The sequence below is a fragment of the Stomoxys calcitrans genome, chromosome 4 (genome assembly GCF_963082655.1).
Source record: "Stomoxys calcitrans chromosome 4, idStoCalc2.1, whole genome shotgun sequence".
Taxonomy (NCBI): domain Eukaryota; kingdom Metazoa; phylum Arthropoda; class Insecta; order Diptera; family Muscidae; genus Stomoxys; species Stomoxys calcitrans.
In genome coordinates this window covers 11,055,574-11,075,123 of record NC_081555.1, presented here as the reverse complement: position 1 = coordinate 11,075,123, position 19,550 = coordinate 11,055,574, and the positions used below count along the sequence as shown (strand labels likewise).

At 33.2% G+C, this 19,550-nt stretch overlaps 1 protein-coding gene across 4 annotated transcripts in view; it reads left to right on the top strand.

Moving 5' to 3' along the window:
• Window positions 1–19,550, top strand: part of LOC106087029 (uncharacterized) — a 435,541-nt gene that overhangs the window by 375,210 nt on the left and 40,781 nt on the right. For all 4 annotated transcript variants that reach the window (XM_059368281.1, XM_059368282.1, XM_059368283.1 and 1 more), the window contains one exon: window positions 275–472. In XM_059368281.1, coding sequence (XP_059224264.1) covers window positions 275–472 — 198 coding nt within the window. The remainder of the gene's footprint in view (window positions 1–274; window positions 473–19,550) is intronic.

The window sequence follows — 19,550 nt, the reverse complement described above, 5'->3', positions numbered from 1 at the left end:
GTAATAAAACAACGCAAGGCTAAGAACAGATTATGAAATGTCAAGTTTGATTTTAATTTTTGTTGTTTCCTAACTTAGTGCATACATACCTGCCTTCCAAACTGCCTACCTACACCTGAAAACACTTTCATTAATTTTCATTTTTCCATTTGATATACTAAAACCAACAACAACAACAAACATTGTCATACCACACTTTTGACTTCTTTGTCAAAAATGTTTGCCCTAAATAATTTATGGTCAAATAATAATGGTTAATTTATTTTCACTGTAGTTAAATGGCTCGATTAAGCCGGTGCCACCTCCACGTGACACAGTGCGTGTGGAAAAAGATGGACGTGTACAGCGTTCACCATTGCCGCCGCAATTACCCGATCGTCGAGGGATGCCGGGGGCAAATAGTCAACAACAACAGATTGCCCAAATTGTGGAGCCAACAATGGAACAATTGGATAGTATTAAGAAATATCAGGTAAGTTGTAAACTTTTTTTTTATAAAAAAAAAGTATTTAGTATGGAAATAATTATAAAAAGTTTATAAATGCAAGAATCTTCCAAGCAGAAAAGTGTCCATACAATATTATTTCTTTCGCCTAAAAGTAGACTTTAGAAATTGTTATTTCTTACATATATTATTGCCACATGAAGAATTTATTAATATGGCGTTGCCAGGGCTGGGAAATATTATTTTCTCAAAATGTGGGGTTTCCCAGCAAAAAAATTAGACCTTACAATTTTTGAAATCTTAGTTTTTTAATCGATTTTTTATGCATATATGATTCAAGATTGATGACGATGATCTTTTTTAGTTTTAATTGACCGGTTAAGGCCTGACCTCCGATTCATTACTCCGATTTTGGTTAAATTCATTATATTTAATAATTTAAAAAAAAAGTAGTAACAAGTTCTTAAAATTTTTAATCCAAGTTTAATTACTTGATAAATTTCTTAAAATTTGTAATCTATTTTAGATTTTTTATTTGTCTGATCGAAAACTTTCCATTAGCTTTCCATATTGTAGATCATTTATGTACATATTTTTTACATTGAAAGAAAAAAAAAAAACACAGATCTGACAAAAAAACTTACCTTTAACAAATGCCTAGTCCAAAAATCTTCCATAGCAATTTTTCTGCCTGAAGGAAAAACAGACTATTGCTGAGACTAACCTCAAACATTTCAATGCATTTTTATTGCACCATTTTTTCCTTGGAATTTTCTAGTTTTTAAGGCATTTACAGCCTTTTTTTGCTCTTTCTTTTCTTGCAAAAAAAGTCTTATGGAGATGCCTTTGCTGTTTTTGCAAAGAATTTGAATAATTTCCTGTTTCCTTGTTCTCTCACAGAGCACATGACATTTTTGTTCAATTCAAATAGTTTAAGTTGGCATTTCCCTTTTCGGCTTCTTCGTTCTTTTGTTAGAGGTGATGTATTTTTATAACCCAGAAGAATGCTTTTATCATATCACAGTCAGCTAGTCTTTTATTAAAATGACCAACTGCAATGGTTATAGAATGCATTAAATGACCAAAAAGGTCAAAGGATTGTTGCAAATATGACAAGCATCTATTGATTTTGTTTTAAGAGGCTATGGCATCTAATTGAATAGGGAAAAAATATTTCATGGCCATTAAATAAAGGTTTGGGGCAAAGGAGAGAAGTGCTGCAAAGGGCAAAAAAATTCTTTCATACATTGCAACTTTTCTCAAGAACATCCGTAGTAAAAAATCCGAAATACAGAAAAGAATATCGAACTTAAATAAGATTTGGATGCTGTCTCTAAATTTGTTTACCTGTTTACCCCCGAAATTTGACAATTAGTGTAAATTATCGAAAATAAGTTGCTTGTCAAAACTTTTCCCTGAATTGGGTCTATATTTGTTACAAAAGTTGATAAACTGTCCTCAAATTTGTTGCTATTCATGTCCTCAAAGTAGGTACTTTATTTAAATTTTATTCCTTCTTTCTCCCGAAATTTGACAATTAGTGTAAATTATCCAAAATTAGTGGCTTGGCAAAACTTTTCCCTAAATTAAATTTATATTTGTTACCAAAGACGATAAACTGTCCTCAAATTTGTTTCCATTCATGTCCTCAAAGTTGGTACTTTATTTATTATACCACCATATGATGGGGGGTTTACTAATTTAGTCATTCCGTTTGTCGAAATATTGATCTGAGGCCATATAAACTATACACATATATTCTTGATCATCTTGACATTCTGAGACCATCTAGCCATGTCCGTCCGTCTGTCGAAATCGCGATAGCGTTCGAATGAATAAAGATATCCGCTTGAAATTTTGCACAGATACTGCTTATCAATGAAGGTATATGTCCGAATCTGCAGGGACGCAGGCTCTCCTTTCTGGGGGGTTGTTTCTTCTGCGATCTGGGTGAGCTCGAACGTACCACTGGGAGGTTCTCTGAGATTTGTTGACGGGACGCGATCGTTCCGACAGGGTGATGGGGACAGAGATGGGTGTTTTTCACACCTAAAGTCCGAGGACTCACATTTTCTTTCTCTTCTCTTTCTCTCTAGGGTATCACAAAGGGCCAAACTGGCCTTCGAGTGAATTCACCTATGGTGGTCAATCCATTCAATATAACCTAACCTAACCTAGGTCATTGGGAATTGTAAATGGTCCATATCGGTTCAGATTTGTTGTTGTTTTATCAGTGTGTTTTACATTGAGGCGGCAGCCCTTCCCGATAAAGGACTTCATCTGGTCAATACGGTACGTACAACCGGCTACCATGGGATTGGGTTCAGATTTGGATATGGGCCCAATAAAAAAAACCTCTCTCAAAATCCGAATCGGTGTATAAACTGTTATATAAACCGATCCCCAGTTTTGACTTCTGGAGCCCCTATAAGCCTTAATTTTTATCTAATTTGGCTGAAATTTGACACAAAAACTTCCAGCGTCAGTGCCAAGCATAATACCGCTTCCCCGATATGGCTACTTGGCATAGCAGCCGCATCCATTTCCCAAATTGATTGTTGTAAAATTTTAATATGAACTGAGTAAATGAAGGCAAATTTTTAGCAGAATCCATGGTGGTGGTACCCAAGATTCAGCCCGGCCGAACTTAGCTCGTTTTTACTTGTGCTTAAGTTATTTTTCAACATTTGGGTATTTCTTTTTTCCAAAATTGATTGCCTGTGCCTAAGATTGGTTCATTTCTTCTCCCCAAAGTTGGTTGCGCTCATGTCCCCAAAGTTAGTTAAAAGCATGTCCTCAAAGTTGACTACATTTTTCCAATTTGATTTGTCTACACTTTTTCGTCTCCAAAATTGATAACCTGACCCCAAATAGCTGTCTTGTATGTCCGAAAAGTTAGTTACTCTCATGTTCCCAAAACTGGTTAGTTGCACATATTGTATTGGGTTGCCCAAAAAGTAATTGCGGATTTTTCATATAGTCGGCGTTGACAAATTTTTTCACAGCTTGTGACTATGTAATTGCATTCTTTCTTCTGTCAGTTATCAGCTGTTACTTTTAGCTTGCTTTAGAAAAAAAGTGTAAAAAAAGTATATTTGATTAAAGTTCATTCTATGTTTTATTAAAAATGCATTTACTTTCTTTTAAAAAATCCAATACTTTTGGTTCTCTAAAATTGATAACCTTTTCATAAAATTGGTTTCCTTATTGGGTTTCAAGTCCCTAAAATTGGTTACTTTCATGTCCCCAATTTTGGTTACCTTCATGACCCCAAAGCTGGTTTATATCATGTCCTCAAAGTTGGTTACTTTAATTTTTTAGGTTGTTTTTTCCTGATTTGGTTTTTTTTCTCCAAAAATGTTTATCTGTCCCCGAAATTGGTTACTTTCATGTCCCCAAAGGGTCGGATTATCGCATACTTGAACGGGTAAAATCATTCGAAATATCTCTATTGTGAATTATGTATCTCTTTATTGAATGAGAATTTTTGAAATTTAAGAACGCGACTGTTTAAATCGGTCATTATTTATAAAAACTTGGACTTGGCCGTTAAAATGTATATGCAAGTGGTATTACACCCATTGAGCACGAGATGAAAGCGCTCTATATTCGGCACTTGGATAATTTTGATAATCTTAAAGTCGGATATATATTTATTTTTTCATAAGTTAGTTTATCCACATTGGGTTTGTTTTCGTTTCCAAAACTAGTTATTTGTCCCCAAAATTAATTTCTTTCATGCCCTCAAATTGGTTGCATTCATGTCCCCAAAGCTGGTTAGCTTCATGTCCTCAAAAGTAATAACTTTATGGTTCATAAGTTTGTTTTTCCTCATTGATTACTTGTCCCCGAAATAGGTTACCTTCATGTATTCAAAATTTTTAACAATACAAGTTTTTTATGTTTTTTTATTTTTTATTTTATTTTTTTTATACAGCTTGCTGTTTGATTTGATTTCAAAACCTTTTTAGCACATTGTATTATTAATCTAAGGTTAGGTTTTTATTTTCACCAAAATTGGTCATATTCCCAAAATTGGTTACTTTTATGTCCCCAAAATTAATAAATTTACAAAAAGTTGGTATCTTATCCCCAAAATAAGTTTATAAAGCAAATTTGCCCATGAGTGTTCCATTAACAAACAGGGGTAAACATGGCATACAAATGCATATTTGACCATGAACATTGCATTCAGAAATTAGGAAATACTTCTCACATATCAATGAGTGCTGTCCGCTCAATGGAAAGGGGCCTCCTTTTTATAGGCGAGTCAATATATTCGTCACGATTCAAACCCAGGCGTTCAGCGGCATACGCGGACATGCTAAACTCTACGTTACGGTGGCCTTCACCTTAAAGTTAGTTACTTGACCAATATTGAGAATATGAACATGTCCCCAAAATAAGTTACTTTGTCGATGTTGGGGATATGAACATGTCCTCAAAGCTGGTTTCTTCTTTCTCCTTAATTGGTTACCTACATTGGGAATATGAACATGTCCCCAAAATGAGTTACTTTATCAATGTTAGGGATATGAACATGTCCCAAAGCTGGTTTCTTTTTTCGCCTCAATTGGTAACCTATATTGAGAATATAAACATGTCCCCAAAATAAGTTACTTTATCAATGTTAGGGATATGAACATGTCCTCAAAGCTGGTTTCTTCTTTCTCCTCAATTGCTTACCTATATTGAGAATATGAACATGTCCTTAAAATAAGCTACTTTATCAATGTTAGGGATATGAAAATGTCCTCAAAGCTGGTTTCTTCTTTCTCCTCAATTGGTTACCTATATTGAGATTATGAACATGTCCCCAAAATAAGTTACTTTGTCGATGTTGGGGATATGAACATGTCCTCAAAGCTGGTTTCTTCTTTCTCCTCAATTGCTTACCTATATTGAGAATATGAACATGTCCCCAAAATAAGTTACTTTATCAATGTTGGGGATATGAACATGTCCTCAAAGCTGGTTTTTTCTTTCTCCTCAATTGGTTACCTTTTGTCATAAATGTTGAAAATTTTCCATTCGGGAAATTTGCAGATATAATGATTTCCAAAACTATTTTTTTTTTGTTTTTAATTTATATTTTTTCCTAAAAAATGTTCTCTTGTGTGAACACATTTTTTTAAGCTACAACGTTTTCTCATAATAAACGATTTTTCCAATAAAATTCTCCTAATATGATAAAATTATTTTTATTAATACGTTATAACTACTTGCAATTGTTATTTCAACAACAATCATTACCGTTACCATAAAACCGCGTTCATTTATATTCTGACAGCTACTCCAAGTCACTTTGTTTTCTCTACCAACTTTGCTCCTTTTGAGCGCAAATGCGCTTTTATGCAAATAAAGATAAGTGCATTTGTTTGCTTCTTTAGTTTGACATAGCCCAAATGACAGTGGGGTGGCAGGCACAGCAGAGTACATCGTTTATCATAAACTGTCATTGTAACTGGTCCAAAAAAAATAACAGCTACCTCTCCTATCTACGACACAATAACATGTCATCATACTCGTTATTGCAATCCTCTTCTGCCTGTACTTTGTATGAGAGGGAGGTGGGTTCACAAAATACATTTGAATTTGGTAGATTTAACAAATGCGGATTTAGAGAGCGCACGTAAATGCTTCACACAAAAATAAGCGATTAAGAGTACGACTACGAATACGTATGCCGGTATTTATATGCTAATTAATACAGTTTGCCAACCATGTGACAATAACAAAGTGTTATTTTTGGTGATTTATTTTTTTCTCTTAGATTCTTACCTTTTCCCAGAGCTTTTAAATGTAAAAAATATAGAAAATATTTAAAGAGCTTAGAATTAAATATATTGATTATATATTTTCTGTTTGTAATGTTTATTAGACTAAAAAACTAAATTAAAAGACTAAATTAGAAAAACTTGAAAAGGAATGTGTTCCCTCAGAATAGAAATTTCACAGTTAAGACTGATCACAGACTGATGTTAAAGTATTTCATCCAGTATTTCATTCTTTAATATATCTCCATTTGAATGCAACATCCAAATTTCATTTCAATTTTTCAAAAATGTTCATGTCCTCAAAAATGGTAAACATCATGTCCCCAAAATTGATTAATACATGTCCTTAAAAAGCTTGTAGTGACTTATTTTCAAAATAAAAATAAAAAAAAAATTATTCTAAATTTTAAAAAAAAAATTATTCAACAATTTTTCAAAATAATTTCCGGCAAAAATATCAAACAATTTCAAAATTTTTTTTAAAAATTTCGAAAAATTTCATTTCAAATTTTCAAAAATGTTCATGTCCTCAAAAATGGTAAACATCATGTCCCCAAAATTGATTAATACATGTCCTTAAAAAAGCTTGTAGTGATTTATTTTCAAAATAAAAATAAAAAAAATTATTCTAAATTTTAAAAAAAATTATTCAACAATTTGTCAAAATAATTTCCAACAAATTTTCAGCAAAAATATCAAACAATTTCAAAATTTTTTTTAAAAATTTCGAAAAAATTTCAAAAAAAATTCAAATTAAAAAAAATAATAATGCTAAAAAAAATGCAGAAAGGAAATAAAAAAAGAATTTTTAATAAAAATTTGAAAAAATTTTTAGAAAAAAATTCAAAAAAATTTGAAAAAATTTTTTGAAAAAAATTCTAAAAAATTTTGAAAAATTTTCAAAAAATTTGGAAAATTTTAAAAAAATTTCGAAAAATTTTTACAAAATTTCATAGGGGTACTTTTGCAATTTCTTCGAAGTAAATACAACCTACCAATGTACGACCTATGAAGCCTCACACCCCTAAAATATCCAATGATGCCCCCTCCCTTATCAAGGAATCGAATCATATTTGGTTATTTCTTTAATTTTTCCATTGCATACAAATCATTAACAACAAATTGAGAATAAACCAGTAATGGCGTGCTAAGTTCGGCCGGACCAAATCTTATATACCCTCCAGCATGGATCGCATTTGTCAAGTTCTTTAAATGACTTTTTCAAATAGAAAAAACACCAGTCGCAGAAAAACACCAACTCCAAAATTGCAGGTAAATCGAGTAATAATTTCCCCCTCCAGAGGCTCAAAAATCAAATCGAATTATATGGCAGCTATATCAGGTTATATACCAATGTAGCCCATACTTGGAACACTTGTTGAAAGTCATATCATAGTCATATTGGAGAAGAACTGCGCCCTCTAGAAGCCCAAGAAGTCTAAGCGGGAGATCGGTTTATATGGCGGCTATATCGGCTTATGGACTGATTTAGACCATACTTGACACAGTTGTTGGCAAAATGAAAAATGAAACACTTTATGCAAAATTTCGCCAAATTGGAGAATTGTGCCCTCTAGAATCTCCAGAAGTCAAGACCCAAGATCGGTTTTTATGGTAGCTATATCAAGTTATGAATAGATTTGAACCATACTTAGCACAGTTGTTGGAAGTCATAACGAAACACGTCATACAAAATTTCAGCCAAATCGGATAGGCATGGCGGCCTCTAAAGGCTCAAGAAGTCTACTCTGGAGATCGGTTTATATGGCGGCTATATCAGGTTAGCTTTCCAGCTTCCTTTGGGTGCTAAGACCTTAAGACTCTCGAAGACCCGGTAGACGGGATGACAGGACTTCAGTCACTTTTGGCGGAGTAACCTTGACTGGTCCGAAGAGATGCGCCACGTTGTTCAACCGTCAATTTATTGTGCATCCCGAGAGTGACAGGGCAAGGAGTAGAGCCATTCACCGAATTTGTGGTCTCCGAGCCGATGTACAGCCATCACAATTTACCGTGGGCGAAGTTACGAATGTTAGCCGTGGCGCCAAATCATCCAAGACTTTAGGCCCCGACGGAATCTCAACATTGATGTTGAAGAATTTGGATTTACCTGGAGTTGAGTACCTTTCCACTGCCCTTAACCTGTCTTTGAAAACTCTTATAGTTCCCGATGTCTGGAAAATGAGCAGTGTGATCCCGCCACTGAAGCCTGGAAAGGATCCGAATTTGGGGTAGTCGTACAGGCCGATCTCCCTTCTCTCACCAGTAGCAAAGACGCTGGAGGCATTACTTCTCCCTAGCCTCGTAGGAGATTTTCCATTAGCCGAGCCTCAACATGGATTTCGAAGACTGCATAGCACAACAACAGCTTTGCATGCCATCACCGCACACATCAGCCCAGGCCATGTGATAGGACGGTCCTCGTGGCACTGGACCCATTGAAGGCATTCGAAACGATCAGCCATGCCAAACTATTTGAGGAGATTGCCAACACGTCCCTCCAGCCAGTTATTTGTGGATTTTAGGGATAAGAAGTCGAAGCACCATAGAGTGAATCAGGGAGTTCCCCAAGGTGGGTGATATCTCCGGCACTGTTTAACCTCGTCCTATCTACCTCCATTCCACCCCCTCCAGATGGCAAAGAGATCATATGATATGAGGACGATTGTATGATCATGGCATCAGGCCCCCCACCCATTGTTGACATCTGCGATAGGTTAAACGTCTACCTCAACGAACTTGCCTCATATTTCGCTGTAAGAAATCTGAAGATATCTGCCACCAATTCTTCATTCACATTGTTCACTACACATACGCGTTAGGTGAATACTGAGCTGACTGTGATGGTCGATGGAGAAATGATGCGGACCATCAAGTATTCCAAAATACTTGGCGGCACATTTGACAGCTCTTACACATTTTCCCCATATGCCACAGCAAAAGTAGAAATAAGGTTCACAAGTCACTTGCTGGCAGCACTTGGGGTGCAGACGAAGAAACCTTGTTGACCACTTACAAAGCAATTGGCCGGTCTGTGGTAAGTTATGCAACGCCAGTGTGTTACAGTCAGCTTTGTGACACGCAGTGGAATAATATTTAGATGTGTCAGAATGCCGCCATCCGAACTGGGATGGGCTGTCTCCTCAGTTCGCATGTGGACCACCTCCATCAGGAAGCAAAGATCCTAACAGTGCGAAGACATAACTACATGCCGTCTAAGCAGTACTTTTTTGGGCTGTTATCGCAGAGAGATAGTTTTCCACCACCCAGAAGCCTTAGGGTAGATCTACATGATCTAGAGCGTGAGGTTCAGCGCTACAAGTGAGAACCTCTAGATCAAGCGGCATATCAAGCAGGTCTAGACAACATTTGTGCTGACACGGTAGCAGATACGGCAAATGGCTACCGGGTGAATGTAATCCTTGGAGAACGACTGCCTGCCATTGCACCTGAAGAAATTGACCCCCTCCGGCAAACCAGAGTAATTCTAGCTCAATTATGTTCTTGCAGATGCAGCCGCCTCAACTCCTAGAGAGCAATGACTGATGCCGATGTGCAAGATGTATGACCCAATTGTAACCAGGGACCGCACAATACACGTCACCTGTTTAACTGCCCAGCCAGACCCACTCGACTCATACCCAGATCCCTGTGGACGCACCCCATCTTAGTCGCAGAGTTCCTGGGTCTTGACACTCAACAGAATCAAGCAGACGAAAGATGGAACACAAGAAACTACTACAACAACAACCTTATGAAACTTTTCTGCGGAGTGCTTAGCCCCCTCCCATCCGCCCCCCGCCCCACGCCATAGGCCTTTCTACGCCTATGACTATAGCTAGAATTTTCCAAGACATTTATATTTTGGGTAGTTTTTAACCCTTTTCGCATTAATGGGTTAAGCTTCGAATTTTATTGTCAAATGTATTTATAGCGTTCCGGCAGATGCAGCCGCCTCAACTCCTACAGAGTAAGGATTGTTGCCGATGTGCAAGATGTATGTCCCGATTGTAACCAGGGACCGCACAATACACATCACCTGTATAACTGCCCAGCCAGACCCACTCGAATCAGACCCAGATCCCTGGGTCTTGACACTCAACAGAATCAAGCAGACGAAAGATGGAACATTGGATGGAACTAAGACATTTCTATTTTTGGGTATTTTTTTACTCATTCGGCATTAATGGGTTAAGCTTCGAATTTTATTGCCAAATGTATTTATGCTTAAGCAAGTTCCACAAAAAAAATGCAACGCCATTTACAAGTTTCTCTTACTTGTTTTTTTTTTTGTGGAGCCCCTCAACTCAATCAATGATGTTATCTTTATCAGACCACAGCTTATCAGAAATGTTTGCCTTAAACTTGTCTTTACAGCTGACATCATGGATAATGGGCATTTTATTGGGTTGCCCAAAAAGTAATTGCGGATTTTTCATATAGTCGGCGTTGACAAATTTTTTCACAGCTTGTGACTCTGTAATTGCATTCTTTCTTCTGTCAGTTATCAGCTGTTACTTTTAGCTTGGTTTAGAAAAAAAGTGTAAAAAAAGTATATTTGATTAAAGTTCATTCTAAGTTTTATTAAAAATGCATTTACTTTCTTTTAAAAAATCCGCAATTACTTATTGGGCAACCCAATATATCAATTATTAGCAAGAATGGTCAACCATATTCCCTCTTTGCTGAACTTGACCTATTTCCCCAATTCTTATTTAAAAGTGCACAAAATTTGACTTTGTTTCATATTTTCCTACATTGCTCATGATTTCTTTGCAAAATCTTATATAAATAAGCCCAACACATCTGTAATCATATGTTTTCTAATATAGTTAAACGCTTAAGTCATGATATAATTTCCCTTAAACACTCACCACATTACCCTAAGAGACCATTGGGGATTTTATTATGCAAACAAAAATGAGTGCAATCTGCCTGCTGCATGTGTTGTTTAGATGGGGAAGGGGTGGGGAGGAGAGGTGGTCAATTTTCTATGTTACTCTCTTCAACTAATCAGACCTTGACCTGTTACAATGGTTACATGTGTTTGTAAGTGCTTTAAATCATCACTTAGAGGGAATGGGGGGGAGGGGGGTGGGTGGGTGGGGGTTTAAGAGAGAATGGTGGTAGGTGGCAGGTGATTTCTTTCATTTACAGTTTGTTGTCTAATGACACTCTTTTTGCCAATCAGGCCATAACAAAAATTGTAGGTTTTCCTATGCCAGAGAGCTTCATTGTTGTTTCGTTTTCGTTTTGATGGTTTTCACTTAATTTTACGTTACAAAAAAATACAAAAACAACAACAACAAAAATGTTAATTAGTTTTAACACATAACAGAAAATGAAACAAAAAAACAAAAACAAAGCAAACGTAGCTAACGAAACAAAAAAAAATGTATATACGAGTATGTAACCTGTTAAACGGCTTCATAAAAATTTAATGCCATTTTTCACTCTTCACAATGTTGTTGTTGTTGTCGTTGTCGTCGTCGTTTGTTTTGTTGCTTTCTTTATATGAGCTCTTGAATGTGTAGAAATTCAAATTGAAAATTTAAATGCGAAATAAAACATTGAGATTTTTGTTTCTTTGGAAATCAAAAGTCAATACTGTTTTTTTTTTAGAACACGACTTTCGATGTTGTGAGAAAAATAAACGCATTTGCTTTTCTAATTCAATTTGTTTTAATATCTTTGCCATTTGATTATACATTGAGTTCAAGTATTTCATTGGCTTTCCTTATGTATCTGGGGTCGTAATCTTTTATTTTGTTCTATAATTCAATGTAATCAGATTAGGCCTTAATGACTGTTGTCATTAATTTTGAATAGAGAATGCATTAAGACGAAGGCTTGACGTTATTTTGCTTAATTTGGGCATTCTATAGAGAGGCAGAGCACTTTTGAACTGGGAACTTCTACCCAGATCGATAAATTAAAGAATAATTTTAACTCAAAATATTCAACAGGGTAGTTGATTACATATTCACTGCCAATTTGAGCTCTATATCAACAGTGAGTCTAGAGCTTACAGTTTTCAGCTTTAGACACCTATGGTTTAAGGGCTCTAGATGATCTTCTTGGCTTTACCGTAGGCCGAATCTGTTACTCAATTAGTTTCAAGTGTTTTGGCCCTAACATCTTAACTGTTTATCTTTTTTATACCCACCACCATAGGAGGGGGGTATACTAAAATCAGTCATGCCGTTTATAATACCTCTAAATATTCATCTAAGATCTTGATCTTGATCGTGTCGAAATTCTGATTCGAACTGGCCATGTCCGTCCGTCCGTCTGTCGAAATCACAATAGCGGCCGAGCGCATAAAGCTAGCCGCTTGAAATTTTGCACTGATACTTAACATTAATTTAGGTCGTAGAGGATTGCAAATGGGCCAGTACTGTGCCAGCTACTGTCCAAATCGGTCAAGAACCTGATATAGCTCCCCCCATATAAACCGATCTCCCGATTTGACTTCCTGAACCCCTGGAAGCCGAAATTTTGCACATAGTGTTCTGTTATGACTTCCAACAACGGAGCCAAGTGGGGTCCTAATCGGTCTATAACCTGATATAGCTCCCATATAAACCGATCTCCCGATTTTACTTCTTCAGCCCCTGGGAGCCTCAATTTTTGTCCGATTTGGCTGAAATTTGGACATAGTATTCTGTTATATCTCTCAACAACGAAGCCAAGTGCGGTCCAAATCGGTCTATAACCTGATATAGCTGCCATATAGACCGATCACCGAATTTGACTTCTTCAGCCCTTGGAAGCCGCAATTTGTATCCGATTTGGCTGAAATTTTGTACATGGTGTTCTGTTATGTCTCCCAATAACTGTGCCATGTACGGTCAAAATCGGTCTATAACCTGATATAGCTGCCATATAGACCGATCACCGAATTTGACTTCTTCAGCCCTTGGAAGCCGCAATTTTTATCCGATTTGGCTGAAATTTTGTACATGGTGTTCTGTTATGTCTCCCAATAACTGTGCCATGTACGGTCCAAACCGGTCAAGAATCTGATATAGCTCCCCTACAAACCGATCTCCCGATTTGACATCCTGAGCCCATGGAAGCCAGAATTTTTGTCCGATTTGGCTCAAATTTTGCATATAGTGTTCTTTTATGACTTCCAACAACTGTGCCGAGTACGGTCCAAATCGGTCTATAACCTGGTGAAAATGATATATAAACCGATCTCCCGATTTGACTTCTTGAGCCCTTACAAGCCTCGATTGTTATCCAATTTGGCTGAATTTTTGCACCAAATACGTTCTACTTCGGTCTATAACTAGATATAGCTCCCATATTTTAGCAGAATCCATGTGGTGGGTTCTCAAGATTCGGCCCGGCCGAACTTAGCACGCTTTTACTTGTTTTTAAATAATTCGACTAATGATTCTGGGCATTTGAATAAAAAATTAATTGTCCTCCAAAAATGAACTCCCTGAATATTGCTTAGATTTTGAAACGGGTTTTTTTCGTTTCAAGTTTCTTGCTCCAACCCCCCAAGCAATCAATCTTATCAATAAACTTTGAAAAACAAAAACCTTTTCCCTTTTTTATGGACCATGTTTGTTTTGAAAATTTCTTGATTTAGTTTAATTTCTGGTTTTAACACATTTTTATGGCCTTTTAACTTTTTTCTACCACCGTTTTCAAAATTTATGGCCACACTAAACGTATTCATGCGGAGTGGCTTTAAATCTTAGCTCAAGATGAAATTTAGATTCTTGTTTTTATTGTCATTGAAATATCGCACAGTGGTAAATTTTTATATGGGAATAAGAGTCGTAAAATTTATAAATGCCTAAATGCCATGTGGTTAATTAATGGGAATATTCTAAAGATCTGATTTCATGCTAATTTCTAATTGACTTGCAGAGATAAGATAACTTTGACCTTTATTCGCAAAGCTTAAAGTAGATTTGAAATAGGTTTATTTCAAAGATTTCCTTCATAGAAAATCTGTGAATAAGGCAATATTCACAAAACTTAAAAATTTGTTAAAACAAATTTTTGTGTCATCAATTTTCTCTATAACCATTTTACTGAACCCACTGTCTCTTCAAATTTTGTGATAAAATTTCATAGACGGCCATATCAAAACTAAAATATGTACAATGTCACATTCCAACGATATTATTGATATGAAAAATTAACATTTTTTCGTTTGTTGTTTTTGTTTTTATGATATGTCAGAGTGTTGCTCAGTGAATTTTTTGTAGAAAACTAATTATGCAAATATGCCATATATGCAAGCGTATAACAAACCATAGCAGCTTGGTAGCTTATATATTTAAATATGAAAGCAAATTCACAAGAAAAAACTAACGAAACCACTTTTCAACAATTGTTTGGAAATGCTTAAACTCCATAGAAAAACAATCATAGATTTGTACAAATAACAAAGTTTTAATTTATAATCTGTTGAAATAACATTGAAAGAAAAACTGAAAAAAAAACAAAAATCAAACACAAAATCCAATTTGGTTATGCTATTTTATATTGCCTTTGGCCTGGTGTTGAAACTCAATTACTTCAGGATCTGTATTTATTCATATGGTTTTGTGTTCATAACCATATTCTAATAACCAACACCAGCACGCACAACTTGCAATGGTATCAGTGTTTAAGTTCTATTTCCATTGACACTTGCTGTACACCCAAACCACTTCCCCATTCTAAAGCCATTCAGCTGAAATCTAACTTCGTTTATTGGTTTGCAAACAGAAACAGACAAATTCTATGCATATTTATTTAACTGCAGAACATACGTAGGTGGCTAGGTGAGTCAGTTACCATGGGGTTTGGTGTTTTTTGGCAAAAGAATGTTGCTATAATTATAAAGCATTTAGTTTGAGATGGGATATAATATTTTTGACATTGTTATTTGATCATAGATGAAATTTCAAACATATTTTGGCTTCATTTTTTCGGGAAGATTTTTTTGGAGAAAAAATTTTTTATTGAAAAATTTTATGGAAAATTAAAAAAAAAAAAAATTATTACCAAAATTTTAAAAAAAAAAAATTATAGAAAATTTAAAAAAAAATGATAGCAAAATTTCTATAGAAAAAAATTTATTTTATATAAAAATAAAAAAAATGTATAGAAAATTGTTATAGAAAAAATTTTGTAAAAAATTTAAAAAAAAAAATAATTTTATAAAAAAAAAATTAATATCTTTTATAAAAAAAATGTATACAAACATTTTTATAGGAAAAATTTTAGAATTTGACATTATTATGGGATCATACATAAAATTTGTCATATTTTGGGTTAATTTTTTTCGGGAAGATCTTTGGAAAGGTAAAATTTTTTATTGAAAATTTTATAGAAAAATTTATAGAAAAATTTTTTTAATTATTTTTTAAAAAAAAAATTTTAGAAAAATTTTTTAAAAAAAAATTTTTACCAAAATTTCTATAGAAAAAATTTATTTTTACATAAATTTTATTTTATATAAAAATAAAAAAAATTATAAAAAATTGTTATAAAATAATGATAAAAATAAAAAATTTTTATAAAAAAAATTTAATAGAAAATTTTTTATAAAAAAATGTATAAAATTTTTTTTATAGGACAATTTTAGATGGGATATAATATTTTTAACATTATTATTATGATCATACATAAAATTTCAATCATCAATCATATTTTGGCTTAATTTTTTTTCGGAAAGATTTTTTGGAAAGGAATAATTTTTATTGAAAAATTTCACAGAAAAATTTTCAATAAAAATTTTATAGAAAAATTTTTATTGAAAAATTTTATAGAAAAATTTTTATAAAAAAAAATTTTTAGTAAAATTTTTATAAAAAAAAAAAAAATTATAGAAAATTTAAAAAAAAAAAAAATTATAGAAAAATTAAAAAAAAAAGTTTAAAGCAAAATTTTTACACAAAAAATTTTATTTTTACATAAATTTTATTTTATATAAAAATAAAAAAAAATATATAAAAAATTGTTATAAAATAATGATAATAATAAAAATTTTGTAAAAAAAAAATTGTACAAAAAAATTTGTATAAAAAAAATTTAACAGAATATTTTTTATAAAAAAATGTATAAAAATTTTTTTATAGGAAAATTATAGATGGGATATAATATTTTTAACATTATTATGGGATCATACATAAAATTTCAATCATATTTTGGCTTAATTTTTTTCGGAAAGATTTTTTGGAAAGGAAAAATTTTTATTGAAAAATTTTATAGAAAATTTTTATTGAAAAATTTTATAGAAAATTTTTATTGAAAAATTTATGGAAAAATTTTTATTGAAAACTTTTATAGAAAAATTTTTATTAAAAAATTTTATAGAAAAATTTTTATAAAAATTTTTATAAAAGTAATTGTTTAGTAAAATTTTTATAAATAAAATTTTTTTGTAAATTTTTTATAAAAAAAAATTTTAAGTAAAATTTTTATAAAAAAAATAATTTTATAGAAAATTTTTTTAAATAATTTTATAGAAAATTTTTTTTTTAAAAAAATTTTTATCAAAATTATATTTACATAAATTTTATTTCATAATAAAAAATAAAAAAAAATTTATAAAAAAAATGTTTATAAAACAAATAGAATAGAATAACTTTTATAAAAAATTTTTTATAGGAAAACTTGTATAAAAAAAAATGTACAGAAAAAATTTAAAAAAAAAAATTTATAAAAAAGTTTTTTCACATTTTCATAAAAAAATTTTGTATGCCAATTTTTTTATGAAAAAAATTTTATGGACGTTTTTCTAAATTTTTTTTTGTTTTGTATAAAAAATATAGAAAATTTTTATACAAAACAAAAAAAAAATTTAGAAAAAGTCCATAAAAATTTTTTCATAAAAAATTTTGCATAAAAAATTTTTATAGAAAAATTTTTATAAACATTTTTCTAGAAAAATTTGTATAGAAAAATGTAAACGTTATTTGACAATATTGATGTGTTTGTTATTCTTAGCATCGATGATTATTTTGCATGGGAATAGTCATGTTGTTGCTGTAGCAACATTGTCATCAAGTCCCTGCAGGTGAACATATTTGGATAAAGCTGCCATGTGTTTTGCTGAAATTTGGTACGATGAGTTGTAAAGGGTGATTTTTTTAGCTACTATCTTTTTGGCAACACTGGTTTGAACGGCTCTCGCACGTTTCGTGTTTTGTTTCACTGTCAAACATCTTCAGTTTGCTCTTTAATTTAACCATGAATCCTCTTACAAACGGACAACGCTTGCAAATTATTCAACTTTATTATCAAAATGCGTGCTCTGTTAATAAAGTTCATGGCGCGCTTCTGCCATTTGACGACAAAGCTCATTTTTGCCTAAATGGGTACGTAATTAAGCAGAAATGTCAATTTTGGAGTGATGTTCAGCCAGAAGCATTGCAAGAGCTAGCAATGCATCCAGAAAAGGTCACAGTTTAGTGCGGTTTATGGGCTGGTGGCATCATTGGACCGTACTTCTTCAAAGATTATGCGAATCGTAACGTAACTGTGAATGGTGAGCGTTATCGTGATATGATATCCATCTTTTTTTTTGGCCAAAATGCAAGAGCTTCACTTGCATGACATGTGGTTTCAGTAAGTCGGTGCCACATGTCACACAGTACGTGTAACAATGGATTTATTGAGAGGCGAGTTCGTTGAACATTTAATTTCATGTTCCGGTCTGGTCAATTAGCCACCTAGATTGTGCGATTTAATGCCTTTAGATTATTTTTTGTGGAGCTATGTTAAAGCTCATGTCTATACAGACAAGCCCGCTTCATTGGGTGACAACATTAAATCATTTATTCGTGAGAAACCACCTGAAATGGTAGAAACAGTATGGCAAAATTGGACTTAGCGGATGTACCATTTGCGGCGTAGTCAACATTTGCCACAAATAATCTTCAAGCATTAAATTATATGGGCCGTACTATCGTTTCAAATAAAGATTTCATGCATTTTTCTGAATTTTATGTTTCTTTTTTTTTTTTTGATAAACTTTCCTATAGCTTTAAAAAAATGAAAAATCGCCCTTTATTAGACCTTTATACATCCTTCATGAATATATGGCTGATCGAATCATATTTCCATATAGCTGCCATATATACCGATCTTCCGGTTTACGTCATTGAACCCACATAAGGCCAATTTATTACACTGTTTCGCTTAATTTTAAATATATTTCACTTTTAAATTTTTAGAAAATTTTTTTGAGAAAAAAATAAGGAAAACAGCTAAATGCAAATTTTCTTTTTAAATTTCCTGCGAGGAAGAGCGAACTTCTCACAAATTGATCCCGTGGTCGGAGTCGACTCAGCCCTGCTCTTAATTCATATAAAATTTTTTCTCTAAAGACGAAATTTCAACTCCTGACATTTGTTAGTATTCACAGATAGCCTTTCCTTTTTGCATTGCTTAAAAACTTTCTCACCCTCTCCTAGCTTATGTTTGCTTAGATAAATGCAATTATTTATTGACCAGTTGGGTTGTTTTTTTGTTTTTGGTCTTCTCTCATTTTGTTTATTTAAGTTTGTTTGACCGTCTGTCCATCGGTTGGTCTGTCTGTCTGTCCGCCTTGTTGCTATTAGCACCACCTCACTTTTGGGTGGTTTATATGGAAACGCACTTGCAGTTGTTGCTATGCTTGGCCCATTGTTGCCATAATTTATGTTGTTTGCAAGCAAGTGTTAATTACTTTGGTATTTTCCACATACTTTACGAGTAATGCATTTTTCTAAAAGAGTACTGATGAGAAGAAAACTATCTGGGATTGTAGGTTTATTTACATTTCCTATAAGTAAAGATCATTACTTGGGCATGAGTAAACAACTCTGGTTAAAACTTTGTGGGAATTTGAGGTTGGAACAAATAGTTTTTATGTAAACAACGGATAATTGAAACAATGGAAGTGATAGTTCCTACACAGCTCATTCTTAGTTTGGTGTGAGAAAAATTAAAAATCTTTCTCAAAAATGAGGGATGATAGAAAGTCAAGTTCTTATTTTGGAAATTTTGAATCATAATGCTTGTCAAGCTGAATTTTAAGTTTCATATAATAAAATCTAAAGGGTGGTATTTGAAAACTTTGAAATTTTCAACAAACTAAACGAGAGTTGTCAACATTAAACTTTAACCCAGAAGGGCAGCCATAAGGTGATAATCATTTATCTATTGAAAACATTCTTAAGAGGGACACAGACCGAAAGAGAGCGAGAGAGAGACTATAACATTTTCAGTTATGCCCTCAATAAATGCTAGCAACATTTCTGAGCATATCAGCGGTACGGTATTAGGCCTCGACTTTATATAGGAGGTAGCTTATCAACAGCCAAAAGCAG